This window comes from Aulonocara sp. 'chitande type north' Nkhata Bay, linkage group LG23, assembly GCF_057382095.1.
Source record: "Aulonocara sp. 'chitande type north' Nkhata Bay isolate Kocher_YH1m ecotype deep benthic linkage group LG23, A_spYH_male_GT1.1, whole genome shotgun sequence".
Taxonomy (NCBI): Eukaryota; Metazoa; Chordata; class Actinopteri; order Cichliformes; family Cichlidae; genus Aulonocara; species Aulonocara sp. 'chitande type north' Nkhata Bay.
The window spans coordinates 35,235,662-35,258,185 of record NC_141365.1 but is presented as its reverse complement, the minus strand read 5'-3'; the positions used below and the strand labels follow the sequence as shown (position 1 = coordinate 35,258,185).

The window sequence follows — 22,524 nt, the reverse complement described above, 5'->3', positions numbered from 1 at the left end:
TCCTTTTCCTTCAAATCCATTGCTGAATTGAGATTTGGTAATTGTGGAGGCCATTTGAGTACAATGAACTTATCATCATGTTCGACAAAGCAGTTCGAAATGATCTGAGCTTTGTGACGTGGCACCTGGAAGCAGCCATCATGGATACACCAATAGCGGTCGTTTTCCATTACGCTACAACAAAGCAGGATGTGGAAACGACGGTATACCTGCTGCTCAGTGTATGACTTTCTCTCAGACTTGGGGACTATGGTGTTGTTTTTTGTGTAGCCATTTCCCTTGTTGGCAGGTTTCAAAAGTGGCAGTGCCGATATTCGCAAAGCGGATGCTCCCACGACTCATTGAGTGACGGCACTGACTACCCAATTATGGCATGCAGTCTGTTGACGTCACATTTTCAGATCACCTCAGATGGAATCCTAGGTACCTTAAAAGTACCAGGTACTTCCTCCTAATGGAAAAGCCTAAAAACCATGTTGAGCCATGCCAACCCAAGAAGGTACTAGTGGAAAAGGGTTATGTGGTTGTAAAGGGATGGACATGGTCACCAACAATTCTCGGGTAGGCGGTGTCACTTAAGCATGTCAGTTGTTTTCAATGGGCCCAAAGTGCGCCAAGAAAATATCCCCCACACCACCACCACCTGAACCAGCACTACAACAAAGGATGGATTCACTGCACATGTCCAAACCATCTCTGACTTTATCCCCAAACCACTCAACCTGAGTTATCCAACTGCTCTCTTGCTGCCTCCTAACACACCTTCCCCCTCTTCAGCCAATAGTAGCAGTGGAGGCAGTTATTTTTAACCTGGGCCCAGACTGTTCCAACATACAGATCTGATTCTTTATCACCTGTATGTTTGATTTGGCAAAGCCTTAACCCCGAATGCCCTTCCTGACACAACTCTCCCCATTTATCTGGGCTTGGGACCAACACTAGGAGTACACTAGCTTGTATCCCCTGTGGCTGGGTTACACTGACCCCTGACATCAACAAGTGTTTTTCACCTGGGGAATTGGTGCTCACTGGGTTTTTCCTCTCCTTCAGACCATTCTACAGAAACCCTAGTAAAACATTTTGTCATCATCTGAAAAACTGCCATTCTACATTCAAAGACATTTAAATGACCTTTCTTCCCTATTCTGATGCTGGGTTTGAACTTCAACAAATTCTCTACCATGTCAACATGTTACCAGGCTGATTAGATATTTGAATACTACGCAGCCTACATAAGTGGCCGACGCCATTACCAGCATTTATTCTTATGCTGGTGTGCTGAGGAAACAATGGCACCTGACGACATCGATGTCAGAGTTAACTGAAGTTTCATTTCTAGGATGATGCAGAAAGGTTTTGCAGTTACAGCGTACCAGTGGCACAGACTTACTGTATAAATCTATTTCTATGTGCCAAACAAAATGTCCAAATGAAAGTATCAAAGAGCCTGTGAAAGGGCCTGAATGGGAGGTTGTGTTTAGGTAGGTGTTTGATGAAAAATGGTGTAGTTATTAAGTCAAGTTTCTAAAAAATAAACTCTTAATAAGTAGATTCAAATAAGATAAAATACACTGTTGCTGATTTAGTTGTGGGGTTTAAAGTTTCAGAGAAATGCTCTCTATGAATGATATCCATCGAGCACCAAGCCTCATTAGCCCAAATGATTTTATGAAAGCACTCTGTGTACAGTCTTTATATTAGGAATAGTTATTACGGTTCTGTAAATATGGTTTAAACTCATGCACCTACATTTATTCAGAGAACAAAACTCTATATGTGGGCCATTACAGGGAGAAAGAATACAGCATTGACCTCCTCTGGCATCAGCACAGCATTTCTTATTCAATAAAAGCAGAGGCAGTTCCTTACAATAATATTTAGGACAAATTAGAGCAGGTTAGACTGCAGCACATGGCTGGTTTCAAGCTACGGTCAACACCTTTCATCACCTTAATGAAAGCGACCAGGAGGTCTTAATGGATGCACTTTAACTCAAATTAATGCTGTTGTTTTTTTCACTACCTGGCCCACTCAGAGCAGTATTTTACGTGTACGCTTCTTTAAAATAGCCGAGTCTATACAAATGTCAGCACTTAAATGGCAAACTTCTGCCCAACTTTCTAAACAATACAATCAACCACATCTCATGGGTTTTTATTGTCATACGGTACCGCAACTTTCCCACATTATCCCCCATCTAGCTCCATAAAATTCACTCACCCTCCTACACAGGCCGATACAGCCGACTCCATAAGTATTTGAATTGCAACAACATTTGATGTTTTGCTTCGGTACTCTTGATGCTCTGGATGTGAAAAGAGACAATGACTATGAGATTTAAAGGAAAAATCCGCCCACGTATCCTCCTACGCTGTTAGACATCCAACATCAATCTATGATGTTCAGTGCATTTCAGGAGGTATTTTATAATGAAGGGTTGCCATTTATTCTTCGTCTGTCAGCCTGCCTTGTCTAGTTGCATTTCAGGTAGTGATTTCCTACATTTACCAGAACTGTTATACCCCTTCCTAAAGATCTAGCAAGTCAGCTGCTGCATTATTGCATTCTGGTCTATTCATGTTAGTAGGTAGAAATATTATTTCCGCCTTTTTCACTGTGATATTCAGTTGAATATTAGTATTCATTTCAGTCTCTTTCCAAGGAAACTGAATGAAGAAATGAAGAACAGCAGGGTGGCTCTAATACGGAGAGAATGATCAAGGTTTCTGCCAATAGCAATTGCATTTTAGCTTGTGGTCTCTGTCTATGCTCTCAAAGTAAGATTTTAACCTCTTAGCCTCTTTTGATGTCTACTGTTGCAAATATAGCATGTCCGTAACTGAGAACCGTAACAAGATGGACCAAGCCCATTAAAATTTGCATTTCCCCATGTACTCAATATCTAAAAGCAATAATCTGCACTTAAAAAGAAATTTTAAAAAAACAACAACAAACAAGCATTCAGCTAGCTAGCCATCATAAAAAAGCATAATAGGCATTTTCATTAGCTTTTTAAAAAAAAAAAGAAAAAGAAAGAAAAAGAAAAACACTAAAAGTTAGACCCAGTGTCATGCAGTGATGGAGAATCTCCAAAATAAAGGTCCATTCATGGAAGCCAAACAGTCAAACAAACACAGTTTTAGATCAGCTTTATAAGCTTTAGCTTAGCTTCATTAGCTAGCCAAAAAAAACTAACAACTAAAAAACACAGTAGGAACCAGCTAACTACACTAAATGGACAAAGGTACTGGTACATTACACATGTAATGCATGCTTTCAAAACTGTACGTAAAGGCAGACTGTGTGGCTGGATGCATGATTTTATACAAATGTAGTGTGTTCGAACAGTTTTGTCCACGTAGCGTAGCTTACTACCTAAAGTAACTGAACATCAAGGCTCAGGCACATTTTCTGGTTGATTATTTCTGCTTTTAACTTTAAATACACATAACAACAGAAAAAAATCATGTTAACTTTATGTGAATAAAGCTCAACAGCTGCGTCTGTTAAATCTGTGGCTATTACTTTCATTCCTCAAAAAAATCCAAAACGGTGTGGTGTGCTGACTGGCTTGGAATACATCTGTTAAAAAACCCTGTTAAAAAAAAAACCAAAAATCAAACTATTGCTCGAAGCCAAGCTTTTAATAATCAACTGATGGTATTAGACTTTGGCAAATACCTGCAGCTCTGTCCTAATATTTACCAGATATGGAGAGTTTATCCTACATCAGCTCCAATCTGTTTCAAGTTAGGATTTTCTATATACAGCAGTTGATATTTTCTCATCTGAGTTTAGTGTGGAAATATGATACAAATAATTATGCCAATCAAATAGAGTTTTTTTCAGTATATCTTAATATTTAATTTTAAAAAGTGTTAATGTCTCCTTTCTTGGCATGCATTACATTCATGTGAAAAAAGTGTAGACACAAACAGAATCTAAATGAAGCTCCAATTTTATTGTTTAAAAAGATTACTCAAAGACTCAAAAGCAGATTTGCCAATTTTATATTCATATTTTTGTTTAATATTTATTACCACCACACCAAACCTGACATGCCTGTTATATGTGTTAAGTAATGAAAATGATCTTAATCACAAAAAAATTACAACCTCCCGCTACCTGTAGTCTCTTCTGCTAATACCATTTGTGCTAGTCTCCAGAGAGAAACGGTGCCTGCGCTGCTCTTCCCGCCACACTGATGCCAATTGACTGAGGTAGCTGTCCGCATGGTGCAATGAGAGCCAATTGACTCCTGACCCAACGTGTAACAAAGCACTGCCTCCCAGTGTTCCTGAATCAATATGGCCGCGTTGCATCAAAGCAGAGCCCCTCAGATTGGCTCCTCCTGCGCTGACCTTCCCGAGAACCCACATGTATATCGACTGGTCAGGGAGGAGGAAACGGGCAAGTCCCGGTCGGTTCCTACAGTTAATGCTCCATGCATACAAACAGTTGGGGGCAACTCAGAAGCTTTTTGTGGATACCCATTTTCATAGCTACAGTCTTACAGTCTTCTGAACATCTGGATTTAGAATATATTCTTCTTGACATACTTTTTACATTTTGTAGCGTGGTAAGAAATCTCCGTTCTCACTGCACTAAAGTGGAGCTGAACCGTCTACTTTAAAACTCCATTAGGGAAATTATCGGTGCAAAGATACCATCCTATTTGACTAAATCACACACTGATGCTATAGTGGAAGATGTGTTATACTGCAGAGCTTCTCTGTATGCTCAAATGAACATCCCCATCATCATCATCGCCATCATCATCATCAGGAAGTGAAAAATCAAAGCACCAATGACAAACAGAACCTTTGAAGTGCTAGGAGCTTATCTTCCAGCACAGCATCACAGACTGAATGTTGTGCAAAAGATAATCAACTTTATGCACTCGATTAGCATTACCTTGGAGGACTTATGGATATTCAGGGGAAGCTTATTCACATTTAACGCCAAGACCACTGACTATCCTTAAAGCCAGATCTTGCATATACATAAGCCATACCATCACAGGAGTGCCACATTTTCTTCCTGTGTGTGCATGCACATCACATATTGACAAAAACTCACCGATTTCACACTCTTAAAAAGATTACTCCGTAGCCCTACACATGCCCAGAAACTCTACAAGGTCTCTTAAAAGAGGCCAAATAAAACTTCTGTTTGTGCCTTTTTACAAATAATAAGTTGAACTCATAAGCAGTAAAACACACCATTTCTTAACTGCTGCCTCGGCCTTGGGGAAGTGCACAGGTATAACTGCACACGCTGTACATTGTTGTTATTGTTGTTCTTATAATCCCACTGCTGAGGTCTGAGCAATAAATCAAATTTTATTTTCCATCACCAGCTTGGATTCGAGTAATGAATAAAACAAAATGAAATTGAGATTAAAAACAATTATTATTCTTTATTTCTTTAGCAATGATGTGTTTTCTTGTTTTGTGCGTTGTTGTAAATCCACCCCACTTCTCTCCTTTACTGAGGTGCTCTTTTGCCCCACACTAAAAGCACAGATTCAATCACTGTGTAGTTCAGACTGGGCCATGATAACAGCGGTCAGCGTGGTTTATCTAGAGAAAGTAAAAGTCAGCCTTGCACGCCATTGCCCTGGCCATGACTACATGTTTTAAGACTAACGTAAGGAAAGTCTTTGTATGACTTCTGTCTTCTAGGTGGTCAAGGGGACAAGCTTTAGGATCCAACAACAAAACCAATACAAACACAAGTACCCCGCATCACAGTTTATTCCATGTATTTTTCACATAGCTACAACACGTGGTCAGTAAAGCTCTGCATAGCATCTACGGGCTACCATGTTGGGACCTTCATGTGCAGGTTTCTTAAGAGACACCTTCACTGTCAAAAACGCCCCCAAGTCCTGGCTTAGTGCTCGACCGGACGGCCCTGTGCCTTCCACTGCATCAACCTTATTTTTTACATTTATTTACTTAGTTTGCATTCAAAATTAATCCCAAAGTTCATGGAAATCCACTGTTAAGAAGGTAAAAATGTTCAAGTTCAATAACGTGTGATGCTTCGAAAGCCAACCTAGAATCATGTAAATTACCAGTAATCTCAAGACTGACCACAGCTGTCTTTATTTGCCAAAGTAAACACTCTAAAGTACTTAATACCAGGTCATATGTCATTCAATAGGATTCCTCATTGGTAGCCGTTTCACTTGCTTGCCAGGAAATTGCTCCCTTCACATTATCAGCAGTTATTTTGCCCTTAGCTGCAGAATGATATTTACATCCCGTAGCCTCAGGTTGGCAGCTCACTCTGAATCATTTCAAGTGTGGATGCAGCTTAAAGCCCAGAAGTTTGAAGTATGACAAGCAGCGAAAAGTAAAAAAAACAAACAAAAACAAAACAGGAATAACATTTTGACATCTCAGTTTAGGTAAAAATGGACCAAATGGGAGTAGATCCTAATTTCCAGGTGGCCAACCCTTTCATCTAAGTTTGATGAAACCAGGCTTGGATTGGAACTACTTGGTAATGGACTGGTTTGGTAACACCCATTCACTCACATTCACACATTCCTAAGTGCTTTTATTCCAACACCGAGGGGCAACTAGGGGTTCAGTGTTATGCCCAACGATACTGTGACATGCAGACTGTAGCAGCCAGAGTTCAAACCATGAACCTTCCAATGAGATAGCGATAGAAAGATAGATGACCTGCTCTACCGATACCTCAGTACATGTTTTTCTTTGTTCAGTTTGAAGCATATAAAAATATCCCACAAGCAACATTTTTCATTTTCTTTCGCAACATGCAGTTGAAAATAGCCGTGTGAGTCATAGAACTCATGCATATACGCTTTACACTTCCTCTGCTGGTGCTCAACAGAGTTAATTGATAAAATAGGTCTGGCTGTGGAGGCGTCCAAAGACAGATCTTTAGCCAAGGGATGAAAAAAAGCACATCTACATGTCAAAATATTCTGGATAACTAATGAAATTGATGCTTATCTGTGTTGCAGCATTCCACCTAGACACAATAAATCGACCTGGCCTAGCAGGCTGGGCACTAAATAAAAACATTACAGTTTATTTTTGTGCACTGAGGAGGAGTAACTGTGCTGTCCTTTGTAACAGTGAGTCTTTTCTAAAAAGAACATTTTATGAATTTTGAAATTGTTACATAATGAAGAAAGCTGAAAGAATATCACATGAACTGACCAGGCACTAGACATAGTGTACAGTTTATGATTATAACAAAGAAAAAGAAAATCAGCTAATCGGTGTAGATTCAGTGCATTAAAATCCAAGAGAACTAGCATGTTTGATCTACTACTGTCGACCACTGTCCCCTTTAAGGTGCAGCTAGTCTCCTCCCATATGCTTACACAACACATCTGACTTGAAAACATCTTCACAGAAATCAAATCAATACTTGCAGAGGTGGAGTGTAATGTCGAAAACAGAGCGGTACTCCTCTGTTCTCTGTAGGTCTACATTCATTGACGACTATCTTTAGTAGCTATTATTGATTTGCAAGATGTAAATTTCATTTTAAAATGACTGGACTGTTGCCGGGGGTGTCACCACTCACCGTCCGCTCCTCGATAAAGCAAACTCCACTCCCTCCCTTTGGAAAGGCATCAGGCGGTGCAGGAGCTTGTGAGGAAGGCCTGACAGTTGCTCCGACCATCTTGTATCACAGCAAGAGGCCTGTAGGCCATTATCATCCATTTCCATTAGCAAGTCCTCATCAGTTTCTCAGTACTTGCTCAGTCGGCTCCAATTTGAATCTGGAGGACAAAAAAAAAATTAAAAAAAATTGTTAAACCAAAATGTACTTGGATTAGCATCTATTGCACAACATATTTAGTTTAGCACTCTGACTGCTGATTTTGTAGTAATGGTGAGTAACTTTCCCCTGCAGCCTTGGTAGCATTGACAGGAATATCATTATTAAATGCTGGATGATGAAGCACGGTGATAGTAAAAGTTGCCTATCTCAGCCACCTCCAGTCACAACACAACAACACCTCCTCTGTGTTGCCTCATCATTCGGGTCAGTCCTGGAAGTGTCTGCTGCCATATGTAATCACAGCCACCGAGACAGGCACACCAGCGACCCAACAAAACTATGACTGTGGCTAAGAAGAACTACTAAGCACAGAAAGTTGGCACTACCTGCGCTTAAGAGCAGAAGGAAGGTCTATCATTCATGTCTATTGGTATGTAGCTGGTTGGTATCACATGAAAGGAATGACCACTGTGCAACTGAGTGTGCAAATGAAAAGTGAAAAAACTTTTCATTTCATACCATGAGGGTATTTTGGGCCAAATATTCAGATTCTTTTGTGCAAATATTAAAAAAAGAAAGAAAGAATACTCTGGAAACAGGCCTGGAAGACATATCAAACAAAAAGACAAGTTAGGGGCTGAGGCCTGCCAAAGTAGCAGCCAAACACTCCATGTACCGGTGGGCAGATCCATCCAAGTACTGATAGCTTCAATGCCAATGCGGGTATCAGTATTGGATCAATAGCGCGATCGGATCGGTACTTTGTTCCCAAGTCCAGTATGTAGCCCACTGAATTGTGTTAAATAAATCATAATAATTATAATAAATTATAAATAAATCAATGAAAAAATGTGTTAACCTTTTTGTGTGTTACATGTATTTTTTACAGCCTATAGCACATGTAAACAACAGAATCAATCAGAATCCTGTAGTGGTTATTAAAATGTGTTCAGAATTTGGCAAATTGAGGATGATTCAGCTCATAAATCATGACATACTGCTCCCCTACATAAGCTGCCTTTATAGGTTAAAGGTATTAGTATAGGTATCAGCAATATTGGCCAAGTATTTACTTGGTATCGTATCGGCACCAAAACGCAGCATTAGCGCACAGCACTAACCCCGTTAAAAACTTCAGCGAGTCTGTAGCATCCTTAGCTAGAGCTAGTAGAGGACACAGGAAGTTGTGATACTGCCTATAGAAATAAAAGCACCACCTAATTAGTTACATTAGTTACACTCCTCGCTGCTCTGCTGCTTCCTAGCTATTCTGTAACTAGATATTGTTATTAAGCTTTTATGTTTACCGTGTTCACATATAACCACATGCTTCTAGCACAAGCACCCATTTATTGCTATCCTGTAATGAACTCAAGAGAAATTTAGTCACATGGCAGAAGTGTTAGCAAAAAAACCCAAAACAATACAAAAAGAATTAAATAAATACATGAACGGTATTTTCGGTTGATTTATATATGTAAGGTTTCTCCTACCTAGTGATAGTGCGCAATGACGCGAAGCAATAAAACAGCAGACTGAACTAAAAGGCCAGGATGGTTTCGCGGCAAATTCAAGGTACACTCGGTTTATATCACCCGGCATCCGCTACACTTAAGTACCGGTGACTATCCCGTGTAACTTCCTAGCACTTATTTAATTAAATCGCAACTCGACTGACGGTGTGAAAAACACATATTTGTTTGGGGATGTGTGAAGGAAAATGACGAAACTGTCTGAGAAACTGCTTGTCTGATTCCTGGCACAAGTTAATTAAAACAACAACAACAACAACCACCACTAAACGTGACATATTTTCAACACCCTGCGTGTCGAGCGTGAGGAGCTGACGCAGTCAGCCTGCTGCTGGACGCTGCCTCTTCACTCTGCCACAAACACTAGCTACTTCACCCTCGGTGGAGACAACAGCGCCTGTTCACCGATTGTAAACCGAAGCGGTAAGGCAACGTAAGATATTTGCAGTATCCTGTCCTGCATTTACTGGTTTGCGACAAATAATGTTAAGTGGGTAGTTGTAATCATGCAACACGGACTAGTTACCAGTAAGCACCTCTCTTTGCTGGAGTGAGAACGCTCAGGTCGCCGGTGTTTGGCCGTTCTCAAGCGTTAGCAAGTCACGGTGCCAGGTAAGAGTCGTTAGCTTAGCCCCGACAGGATTCAACGCCAAATGTAGCTCCGTTTGCTCCCGTGCTCCTCGGCTAAAGCACACACCTCGTAACCAGAAACCACATCTGAACTGTAAGCAGACACACTTCAATTCGGCGTTCGTCCACAAAACCAAACAGCCGTTGTTAAATTACAGGGTATTATTCAATAACTTTTAGGCCTGCTTCGACTGTGTCTGTCCTAGTAATCTGCCGCAATGGGTGGTTGACTGACGCTGTTAACCAGTTGAATAAATTAAGCTTTAATTGAATTGTTGAACTGCTTGGCTGGATATTTCGTTGGCCGAATTTTAGTCCCAATAATTTTTTTACCAGAGCAAAACGTTTCATTCTGTCTGGGGTTTGTAGGTTTGCCGATACAAAGGTAACATTAAATTACCAGGTTTGTAATGGAGCTCGGTGTGACAAAGTCGATGTTGCAAAACTGATTGTTTGGCTGAATCTGATTAAATCAGAGTAATCAATTAGCAGAGTAAATGCGTTTGTTTTGAATTGATTCTTCCAACCTTCCTCTGTGCTTTGACTCGTGTCTTGGTTTATAGGCTGGGAGCAGAGAAAAACAACTCCCGTTATTATTAGTGAATTACACATATGGTTGAGCGGTTTAGCTAGAGATAACCTTGGAGTCTAACAAAAAGGATCTAAAAAGGTTGATTTTGTATTCAAATAAGAGTTCATTCATGTAATTTGGTAGTGTAACTCTTGATTCAAATTCACTCAGAAGTCTGAATATGACTAATGATAATGAATGAACGCACTGAAGTAAAGCAGTTTAGTAAAGCTCTATTATTCTTGTAAGAGGACAGTACATCCTGATTTGAACTTGTAAAAGGCAACCAATCAGACATCCAATAACCCAGTTTGGTAGTTGCTTAATAAGTAAGCTATAACCATAATAATTCAGATGCACACAGTTATCGCTTCATTGACTTAAAGAGACAGAAATGGCCATAAAAGCCTCCAAGTTGCCACCAATGAGGCTGAGCGTCATGATAGTATCATTTTCATTACAGTACCAGTGGAGCCTGGTGGGCAGAGAGTGGATGCTGGTTCAGTCCCTGCGGCTGCTGTTTCCCAGAGTGGAGATGTTGTGCTGTGCAGCAACGTGCTCCATATTGTATCACATTAACATTCCCTTATGCTGAATTATTACCATAATTGATTTGGAGATCTTTCAGTTGGTTTTTGCTGTGCTAGAGCGATAAATTTAAGACGTTTTTACCGGCTTGGTGAGTGCACACATTAAGATCACCGCTCAGATTCTCTCTTATGACTGCCTGCGTTCCCCTCCGAGGCTTAAAATAAATGCTAATAATTGTTTGCCAAAACAGTTTCACCCGCCGGCTGCTCAGGCCACAGCAGCCCACTGCTCTGTTGACCATTCATTACGCAGGTTTAGGCCATATTCGGAGCTGATGACATTATCCGATATTGAGGTTGAGGTTGCCGTGTAATAGCTTTCACCAAAGATGTGGCCCCGATGACTAAATAATTCATCGCCTTCCAGGGAAGGTGGAAAAAAAACCTCTCATTCCTATAATATTTGGCTTGAGCCATTAAATAATTCATCCCCTCGATCCATAAATTGTTTGTTCAATTGGTGACCTTTTCATGGGATTAAGAAAGCACAATAATAAATTCTTCAGAGACCTGGCATAACGAATGGTACAATTATGAGGCAGGATTGGATCGGATCGTTTGTCGCAGCCTGCTGTTGGTTGCTAAGTGACAGCAGGAACTTTTCCGCCCACTGTGTTTGCTCCTAAAAGTCTGAGTGACTGAAAGGACATAAACAATCACATTATGGCAGTCTAGACTTCGGCTGCGCATAGGACCTGTTTGTGACTTCCCGTGTCTTTGACAGCCTGTCAGTCACTTAGTGATGAAAGTGTCTCATGAAGTAGATTATATTCACCATGCAGCTATTAGCATCCCCTCTTCTTTGCATGTACAGAGAACAGAAGAACTTTCTTTACTTAATAAAATAAACAAAGCAGATGGAGGAGGCCCTAATTGTTTTTCCTGTTAACCCCTCAGAAGTTATGAAAGGCAGGCTCAAAATGGAAGCTCTTAAGGGCGATTTGTAATCATGCGCACTGCGCAGCCTGAATTCTACCTTCACAACTCTTATGTTCTAGATCCAAAGATTTATGGTTTTCTACTGCATTAATTTTCTGTCTTATTTGCAACAATATTGTATTTAATTGTTAAATTTGGTATTTTCTTTGTATATTTTTATCACTATTTCACCGTTATATAACATCCCTAACTGGAATAGGTGGCACTCGCAGGGATCATTTTGTGCCAAAGAATAGTCATGTGAGGCGTGAATCGCCCCTTTTTATGTCACAGACCCTAAAGCAAAGAGCCCGGTTTAGTAAAAGAAATTTGATAACAACTGTTTGATAACCGTTATCTCTCACAGGGGTTTTCGGTTTTGTCAAGCCAGCTAACGCAAAGGAAACCTGGCTGGGCGTACTATAAACTTACTTCATAGTATACCCCTCAGGTAAAGCTAGCAAGTCACAAGTCTGCCACAATTATGTGCTGTCCTTTGAAAGCAGTTTGTGATTGGTGGGGGCAGGCGTCTTTGATGAATATGGAGTTACATTTTTGCTTAAAATGTTGCATCTCTAATATTGCCTGAATATCGGTATCCTTTTGACTGATACCAGCTACTGATATGTCACCTCTATTTTGGGCAGGTTTAAAAACACACAAAAAATTGGACAAATTGTTTGTCTAAACATTGTATCAGCTCTCAATTTCACATCACTTCATCTCTACTGTGTAACTCTCCTGTTACACTGTACAGTATCAGTTTTGCACTGGCAAAGTGATAAAAACTTGTGTGATGAGACGAAGCGCTTTTTAAACAGGTTAGTTACTAGACCTGGTTTACACAAAAATCTTTGTTTCCCCACACATAGAGTGTGAAATACATTCCAACAACAAACAATTCAAAAGAAAAAATATTGGTTATAGGCTGTATTGTCATGTTAATACATCGGTATTGGCACAGAAATTGACTTTTTATTTATTTATTTTGCTTTTCTGCCAAGTAGTTTTCCCTTTTTGTCTTTGCACCGTACATCATCTATTTGCTGGTGAAATTTTTTTTAAAAAGCAATGACAAAGGTTTTCAAACACATCATTATTTTTTTTGATATGAAAATAAATCCAAAACCTAAATATATGAACTGAAAAAAAATCAGTATCTGCCCAGAACGTGACAATCAGTGAACCCCTAATTCACCAATTATGCATTTATTATGTTGTTGTTTTTAAACGAAATGTCTTATTGCAGCACATTTCCTTTCAGTTGCAGTAACAGGAGGTATTTCAGGTGTTGTCTATCTCTGAGTCAGTGGGATTAGCTGTAGCCTTGATTTTTTTTTTCGTGCGAAAAGCAGGGTGCCAGCTTGAATGGGAAGGTAGCCCAGTGAACAGCTCGGCCTCTCAGCGGCCAGCGCCTCCCCATCGTCTCTCCACCTGCTCTTTGAGCACCTAGCTGGCTGCAGAACCGTCGCTCCTGTCTCCTATCTTCTCCTCCTCCCCTGTTTGCCGCCTCTCTCTCCTTTCTCTTTCCTCTGAGCACCTTTCTTTGTGTTTTCTCTATCTCCCGCCCTCCTGTTTTCTCCTCTTCCTCTCTGTCTCCTTCCATCTATCCCATGTCCCTAGCTGCCCTTTTTCCTCCTCATCATCCTCCTTCCCCCGCCTCTATCCTAAAGCAGCTAATGAAGAGCCCCATTTAGCTGGTGACTTTGGTTCAGTCCGCTCTGTAGTGCCGGCCGGCCTCGGCCGCCGTGACTGGTTGTTGAGGCTCTGACATCACACAGGGGCCAGCTGTTGATTTGGCGCTGTCTCCAAGGCTGGCTGGCTTGATGGGTTGTGGCAGGTAGACTTGCGCTCTCCGCCTCTCTCTCTCTCTCTCTCTCTCTGTGTGACACCCACACCCCTCGTCCTCTCCCTTTACACTCTCCTCTCCCTGTCTTCCACCCTCACTCAGTGGAGCGAGCGTACAGGAGGCAGCTGCCGAGGAGCGAGCTGGGAGGCAACTCCAGCCTCCTCTCCAGCAAATTGTGCCTCCTGTACAATGGAAACTAAGCGGTCGCATAGCAGAAAGGATGGAGAGCAGAGCTGCCAGGCAGGTACGTCCTGCAGCACTTTGACAGTGAGCAGACACGACTTGGGTACAGTTAGTATTACTTGTTCTGTTCCTGTGCTTTTTGAACAATTTCTTCATGTACTTTTTGAGTAAGGTTGATTTTCCTCTATATATTTCCTTTTGTTCTGCTTTTTTAAAAATGTCTTCTGCATCAGCTTTCCTGCCTCTCTTCTGTCATTGCAAGGCATCCAGTCAGTAAGCAAGCGTGGGGTCTTTCTTCCTTTAGCTTGTTAAACTAAGCACAACACGAGCCGCGCTGTGCCGTCAGCGGCGTGTTACTCGCTGAAGCTCGAGCTCGAGCATTTCCAAATCTCCTGGCTGGTTTGCTCAGCTCTGCTTCTGCTTTTCATTACGAGGATAATTAACAGAGATCAGCCAATAAGAGGCTTCGCTCCGCACTGTTTTTTTTTTTTGGTTTTTTTTTTTTTTTTAGCCAACCGTCGTCCTCTTGTTTCCCTCGTTTCCTCCTTGTTTGTTCTGCAGGTGTTCTCTTACAAATTGACTTTTAATGACTCTCACAGACTTGTGATACTGCTCCATAGATTAAAACTGCCAGGCTTGCATGTTAGTTTTCTTTGTTTACTGTTTCTAGTACTAATTGCTTAGATTGATATTCCCTGGAAGCTCTCCTATGGGATAGGTAATGGATTACCTCCATGCTCCACTGTGGATTTAATTTATTAATGCTGGCTGGCTGCACCTCTGCTGTGCCGCGCTGCCTTTTGCGACCTGGAGGCAGAGCGAGCAGCGCAATTAGTGTCTCATTTGTGCCTGTTTATTTATTTATTTCTGTTAATTCACTCTCGGCTATTACGAGCACTTCCTTAAACTGACACAGCCTCAGTCGTCGCAAAATCAAGGCGAGCAGTGTTATGAAAGTGATATAATTTCATCGGTTTTCCCCTGATCGTTCTGCGGTCCAATTATATAGCTCCCCTGTCAGTGCTTCTCTTTGCTTTGCAATTAGCAGAAATGTGTAGAAAATGGGAGATTAGTTACTCAGTTAAGCAAAACAGCAAAATCAATTTTATTGTAGCTCCATGAATGTGAGCCAGCATTAGTAGCCTAATTAACTGTTTATTTGATGCCTGGTTTTATTAGACAGGGTGCATGTCATGCTTTAAATGTTTTTTGTGTGTGTTTAAGTTGGCACAACAAAGGGAAATTTTGGCATCCCCCTGCAAAGTGGGAAAGAAATCAGCTAAACATAGGTGGTCATTTTTATTTGGACAGCGAGCAGGTGACGGCGCGGTATCTTTGTAACTGTCTGAATAGAGCTCTGGTTACTGTTTTACATCTCTGTTGTTTTTTTTTTTTCTGTGTGTGCAATATTTGCAAAAGCTCTTCAGCAGTGATTAACTTATTTTTCAATGCGACAGAATGCCTGAAGATGCTACTTGCTCCTTTCCTTCTTTTTTAAAAAAATGTTTAAAAAAATTAAATAAAATAAATTATTGTTTTTGAAATGCTGAGAAATCACTGGCAGATTTTCTTTGAAGCTTCTGAAGGTGATAGCTCGCTGTGTTCTGCCCCTTCTTCCTCCCCCGTTCTCTACCGAGAATAGAGCCGGGGGATAGAGTAGCAGATAGAGGGAGGGAATGAGGGTCCTTCACCTTCAGTTGAGGTGGTTTATAGGCGAGACAAGAGCCCTGATCCACAGAGTGCAGAACAGAGCACAGCGGAGGTGTGGAAAGGAAAGGTCAGCCTTTGCAAAAAACAGAGAGGCTGCGAGGTAGGGGTGTGTGTGTGTGTGTGTGTGTGTGTGTGGATAAAGGCATAAATAAAATAAGTAGACTGGAGTGCGTTGCTCTCCATCACCAGCAGGCTCTCATACGCTTCACAGTGATTGAGAAATTTCTCATTAGCTCGCCATCGAGCATAATTGTCGCCGAGAGGAGCCCATCAAGATCCCGGTGTGTGATTAACTCGGCTCAGTTGATGGCCATCCGCATGACCCTGCTGTGGGTCCCTCAAGAGTTAATTTGCTACAAGAACACAGAAAATGTTTGCATGTGCGGATATGTGGCTCATGATTAATGTAATGCATTCCTCAATTTGTGCTGTGAACAAGTGGGTATATTTGGGGTGCGTGTGCGTGCGCACGCATGTGCACACGGTCGCCGATATGCCGTCAAATGGCGCGATTAAGGTGGTGCGAAGGGGTGATGTGACACTGAACGATACCTCGGGCAGCCTCTTTAAGGTTGCTGTGCTCTGCGGTGACTGTAATGCCAATGAACCACTCCCTGTCAGCTCCAGCACAATACTGGAGGACACACAGGCAGGCGGAGGAGCTCGACAAGTCCACTGGTGGGGGTGTGTGTGTGTGTGTGTGTGTGTGTGTGTGTGTTGTGCTAGGGTGTATTATAAGCTGTTGAGCACCTATCAAATGGGGATGTTCCCTTGTCTGTGTCTGTCAAAACATCTTTTGGGTGTGCATTGTTTGCACCAGCATACGGTGTTTACTGCACACACACAGAGGCTCAGTGTGAAGTCCTGAAGCCTGCCGGCTAATCCACGTCTGCGCCGTTCACTCAGCAGCTCTGGTCATAAAGCCTGGAGCGCCCACGGCCAGACTCATCTGCACTGCTGTCAGAGCAACTTTTACACTGTGTGTGTGTGTGTGTGTGTGATAGCTGCAGGAGCAGGCTCCCTTTTTTAAAAAAATTTTTTTTATTCCAGATATTTGGCTGCCACTATCTGCAATGGTTCCAATCAGCACCACTTCTGCTTTGAACTAGGGGGCAAAATCTCGAGCCGCGACACCAAGATGATACTCCCGTCACACACGGACAGGCGTGTAAAAAGTGCAGAGCGCATTTAGAAAGAGATAAAAGCAGGGAGGGGAGGGGGGATACGCGCAGCTCAGAACAAGAAGGAAAGATGATTCAGGTGATTGTGGGTGCAGAGGTGATTCTGGCTACATGACTACAAAATTAAGACTCTCCGAATGGAACAATGTGGAATGCAGTGGAAATGACACTAAGCAATTCATATTTAAGTCAGTGTGCGGAAATATTCTAGGCAGCGTAGGTGGCTCCGTGGTGCAGTTTCGGAGAAAAGCAACACCCATCATCTCAGTCTGTGCGTCTGGCTCCAGGCAGAGATGTCATGAGATGGAAGAATAGAAATTGAGCTGAGATTGCACTCGGCCTCTTATTTTCTTTTTTGGCTGGCACAGAGAGAGCCACACCTTGGCACCGTTAGGTACCAGAGTCAGCGTGGCATCTCGCCCACCTACTTAGCAACAGATTAGAGGAGTTGGGAGAGGCCAAGAGCAATGTGACGGATATGTGGAAGAGGCCTCGGAGTGGGTCAGCTGTAGGAGAATGTCCAGCATGTGGTCTGAGGATGCGATTAATCATTTAGCAGTTTGATGGGAAATAAATGGGCAACGGCTCTTTTCTTGCAAAGTGATTTTATGGTCTTATCAGCCAACTGACCCCCCCCAAAAAAATGAAAACGCAGAACCTTGAACTTTAAGAAATATGGCTGCTTTTCTGACATTTTGCTGACATTTTAAACACCAAATAATCAACCAAATATAACTAGAATATTGATTTGAAATGTAAATGGTAATTGGCGTCAAGTGTAACCTGATGTTTAGCAACTTCATTTAGCAGTTGCACCTGCAAAGTGAGCCGATAAGGTCATATTTTCACAATATAAAAGAGGAACGTAGCGAATAGGGCAGCAGTGTGCATGGAAAAACACTGATTCGGTAATACAGCTGGAATTCTCAATTTCTCTTCTCCGGTATTGTGTCGATATTTCACAGCTGTGTTGTTGTTGTTTTCAGATGTCTGCCCAGCCGGGTTCACCCTGTGGTTCAGCTAGAAAGGAATTTGCTGGAAAATAGAGATTGTACATTAGACGATTTGAAATTTATGTGGCACCAAATGGCAGAGGATTTCTGAGCTGAGAAATGCTATCTTCCCCTGCTGCTCTCTGAATTCCTAATGCTTGGTTTTTACGAGGTTGGCAGGGATGCCTTCTCTTGTTGCCTCTACCGCACTCCCAGTCGCTGTGCTCATCCATTATTTATGGGGCACACGCACGCATAGGCCCAGAAATACACACTCGCCACACTTCTACTGTTTTTTTTTTGTTTTTTTTTTCTTCCATGGAACACAATATATTCCAGAGTTGCTGACATCCTGACTGCTGTCAGTCCACGTGACCTCAGTGACAGCGTTGCTCCTAACCTCCGACCTCGCTCGCTCTAATGCCACAGCACTAACCCCGTCCCTCTCTCGGTTGCAGGTCTGCAGGGGTCATGAGGGTGTCAGAGGCCCCGCTCACTGTTCAGAGCAGCTGAAGCAGACATGGGCAAAGAAGTCTCGGATGGCATCGGTAGGCTCAGCCTCATCGACTTCACCAGCCACATCCTCCTTTGCCACAACCACCACTGGCTACGCAAGAAGTACGTTTTTGTTTTTTGTTTTTTACTATGCAACCTGAATAGTAAGTAAATTTTCGTAAAATTTGCTCGATACAGTGTTTCCACGCATTCGCTGTCACGTGACACTACTGTCCAATCAGAAAGCTTAACAAGATGTCGTAACTAAAATAGTCAGGAACACAGAAAGTTTGCGTGTTTCATATATTTGTTTTAGGAATGTGTGCAGTCGTCATCACTCCAAATGTACTTATATAATTGTCTTGACTCTTTTCCACATTTTTTTTTATTATTATAAAAACTTAAATCAAATCCAATGAGTTTCTTTTATGGTACTTCCTGCACACAAATTTAAAAAATCTATAGTTGGATGAAATACACTTAACTTGGGCAGCATGGACAATGTTACTATCTTAGTAATATCTCACTATCATTTCTGATATTATGAATGAAAATGAACATTGACACGGTAGTTTGGTGGAATTTCACGGGGAATAATAAACCACAAGATCAATGAACTGTCACTCGGTGACAATAAAGTCCTGGAGTATTTCATCATGTCACGCTGACAGAGTACATATATGGATGTTGTTACATATTCTATAGCTATGCTGTAGTTATAAAAACAGCCTGTGTGTTCATATATATATCCAGGTTTAATAGAGTGTGTATTTCACTGACAGGTTTAGCATAGAAATGTAAATTTTTAACACTGCACAGAACTATAGTGCTACAGTCTGTCATATGATCAATAATCATTCATTACTTACCTGTGTATTTACCTCGTATTATGACCCAATCAATCTGTTATACCCTGACCTTATCTCCTTTTCACCAAAACGTATATTAAATCTATTTTAAGTGATTCTGTACTTAAGTCTTTTTAAAATCAGTGTTATTGATTTTTAGCCAGAAAAACTTTTGACAAATAAGACATGCTTCAAATAAGACATTTCAAATTTACACTCCTCTGAGGAAGGTAAAGTACAACAGATGTTCTAATGATGCTCCAATCGATCAGCTGCAAACCCAAATCATTTCCATTCATGTGTGCAATCTGTGCAGATGAACTAAGTGTCCTGCTTCTGATTTGTAACTATGCATCACAGTGTAGCAGTATGTTGTGCCAACATGCAAATCAACTTAAACATGTTCAGTTTATTATTGATTTATTTCAAGACATTTTTTCATTGCTCTCCCAGTGTCCATCTAAATTCAATGACTTCCAAAGCCTTCTGCTTTTGTGTTGATGCAGTTAGTTAAACTTACAATCTTTAACACTTACTAGATCAAATACTGAGATCTGATCTCATCAACTCTGTTAAGGTTGTTTAAAGTACCCAAAGAAGCTTGAAGCTCGCTGCCAACTGGTGTTTTGGAGCTGTAACTACAGAGCAATGCAGACATGAATAGCATAGCATTAGATGGTAGGGGTGGGGGAATAATCGATACTGTGTAGTATCGTGATATTTTGTTTGCTAATAATGTATCGATACAGGGACAGCAGAAATCGATATTTTGTTACAAAAAAGGTTTTTGTGCTCTGACTTCAGAGCATGTTGATCCTTTTTCTGAGCAAGAATCCTGACATTCCTTCACTGTCCAAATGTGTTTAACTTTTTTTTATGGCAGCAATAAACATGACAGTTTACTTATTTTAATTTAAGACATGTTTTATTTTAATTAAGTTTAAAACTTTTTTATTTAATGTAAAATTATATTTTGTTTTAATTTATTTTCAAATTCTTCAGTTGCTTAATGAGCTGCATAGTTTTCATAAATTTCATAGTTCAGAATAGCTATAATTGTACCAGATGGTTGCATTCAGTTAAGTTGGACTAGACTGTAATACAAGCCGTTTAGTTTGTCAACAATAAAACTGACTGAAATGAGAGAAAGACTGAGTGCGAGACTTTGATATTAGATAAAATGAATATTGATAAAGTTTACCTTTATGTACAGAATCTGAATATCGCAAAATATTTTAAAAAATTGCAATAATATCGTATCGTGCGTTAAGTATTGTGATAATATCGTATCGTGGGATGTATGGTGATTCCCACCTCTATTAGGTGGACATGTGCTGCAGTTCATTTGGGGTTGGGTTTTAACCTCCCAATCTGCTGCGGATTTCTTCTTCTTTTTAAAGTTTTCCGTTGCACAGTAGAAAAAATGGTCTTCTGTGCTGCCAGTTCTGGCTCTTCGAATGAATATACGAATCAGCCAAAGTGAAAACTGAACTCAACGTCAGGACTGGCATGTTACAAATGTATACCTCTGGAAATCTTTAAAACCCTGACACAGATAAAAGACATCAGATTATATGCCCAGGTTGTTGTTTTTCTTTCTTTTATGCTCAGTTTGAATTTGATAGTAATAGTGCACATAGCATTTACAACTTGTAGTCCTTTGTATGTAAAACTAGGGTTGTTAAAAAAACCCTTTGGGGGAAAAAAAACAACTATCAGATTAGATGCTCATTCACGTTAACACACATTAACATTATCCATTTAACAATTAATAATTACCTAATAGCCTAATAGCCACATTAGCCTTTTGCCAGTGATCATTTCGCAAATGGCTTGTGGCTAATAATAAAAACGAAGCGTAAATATTGGTGCTACGCAGCTAACGTTGTCAGCTCTGCCGGTCTGTAATGTTGTAATAGATGGTGTTAATTTAACAGGGTAAAACACAATTTTTGGGCTAAAGTGTCAAGTATCGAGTAGTTTCCTGGGTAACTGTATAGAGTTTCGAGCATCGTTGAAGAATACATAATACATGAAAACTTTGCCAAATTAATTAAAATTTGTATTTTTTCTTTTTAAAAACAGTCCTTTATTTTTTAAACGATGTTTGTTTGTATTGAAATACACATATTTTAAAAAAATGTTGATGTCTGTTTTCGCTCCAACTCATAAAGAGACCAATTTGCTACTCCCTGAATTCTTTAATGTAACACTAAGGACCAAATGATGATCTGTATTACTTATGCAGTCTAAGCATGGGGGATTCTAAACAGGCACACTGTGCAATTACCTCAGCCGTGAGAGACGAGACGGTGAAATTCAAATGCATCAAAGTCTGAAGCCAAATTTAGTCTAACACTCCAGTCCCATGATAAAATGTGTTTGGAAGAATGAGTGATTCGGTGAGGGACAAAATGGCTATCCATCACAAGCCCAGCGCTCGAAAATATCTGTCCAATATTGCAAATCTTCAACAGAGCGACTCAAGAGACTTCACTCATCAAAATGTCAGCAACAGACGCTAAATATTCAAAGCCATGTGCAGGACTCTGGAGTATTAAGCTGTTTTCCTTCAGAATGTGAAAATAATGTAAAGCAGCAGCCGGCATTGCTTTTGTCAAACCTCTGACAGGTCATAGAAATTCAAAATCTGATTCTCCAGTGCCCGGCTAGATTTTTAGCAAAACTCTTAGCCATGCAAACCACTGGGTGAGCGGTACATCCGCCTGAGCTGTGGACCGCTGTAAAAGTCAATTACTTTGACACGGAGGAATTGGATGCCACGTTTTTAAAGAGAGCAGCTCCCTCTTGCTGCCTCAGCTCTTTTGGGATGGATATAAACAATCAAGTCTCAGGCAGCCGCTTTGCTGCTCAGTGATCAGATAGGAAAATTGCTCTGATCACTGCGGGCAAATAGGTTGAACACACACGCAGCCAGTCACGTACACACCCAAGCACAGAGTAAGTGCTGTGATGTGTGCTTCCAGTTTTTGATGTGCAATGTGAATTTGATGAGCCCATTTCTAATTAACCTATTAATCATAGCTCTCATGTACCAGATGTCTACCCTCCCTTCTTGTGAGTCTGTGTATGTTACACACTGCATGGGACCAAGCTGTACAATTAAGGCATATCACCATGAATGAACTCGCACCATGACTTAAAACACGGGGAGGTCGTGGTATTACACAGATGCGTCCTGCAGTGGGCCATAGGTCCAAGGCAACTTATGTTCTGGGATCAGCAACCACG

At 41.0% G+C, this 22,524-nt stretch overlaps 2 protein-coding genes across 14 annotated transcripts in view; one reads left to right on the top strand and one right to left on the bottom strand.

The window, feature by feature from the left end:
• zranb3 (zinc finger, RAN-binding domain containing 3) overlaps positions 1–10,090 on the bottom strand; it is a 124,962-nt gene extending 114,872 nt beyond the window's left edge. The window contains exons 1-2 of one of the 4 annotated variants that reach the window (XM_086281697.1): positions 9,842–10,090; positions 7,573–7,771 (exon numbers count right to left, since the gene is read on the bottom strand). In XM_086281697.1, coding sequence (XP_086137823.1) covers positions 7,573–7,718 — 146 coding nt within the window. In that variant the 5' untranslated portion in view covers positions 7,719–7,771; positions 9,842–10,090. Of the gene's footprint in view, positions 1–7,572; positions 7,772–8,894; positions 8,947–9,266; positions 9,349–9,841 lie in introns of those variants that run through there. The other 3 variants (XM_086281694.1, XM_086281695.1, XM_086281696.1) reach the window with 3 other exon arrangements.
• Positions 9,583–22,524, top strand: part of LOC147302323 (R3H domain-containing protein 1-like) — a 52,411-nt gene continuing 39,469 nt past the window's right edge. For 4 of the 10 annotated variants that reach the window (XM_086281704.1, XM_086281705.1, XM_086281698.1 and 1 more), the window contains exons 1-2: positions 13,937–14,107; positions 18,388–18,547. The gene's annotated coding sequence lies outside the window, so the exon portion shown is untranslated. Of the gene's footprint in view, positions 9,729–9,893; positions 9,918–13,935; positions 14,108–14,129; positions 14,150–18,387; positions 18,589–22,524 lie in introns of those variants that run through there. The other 6 variants (XR_015127075.1, XM_086281703.1, XM_086281699.1 and 3 more) reach the window with 5 other exon arrangements.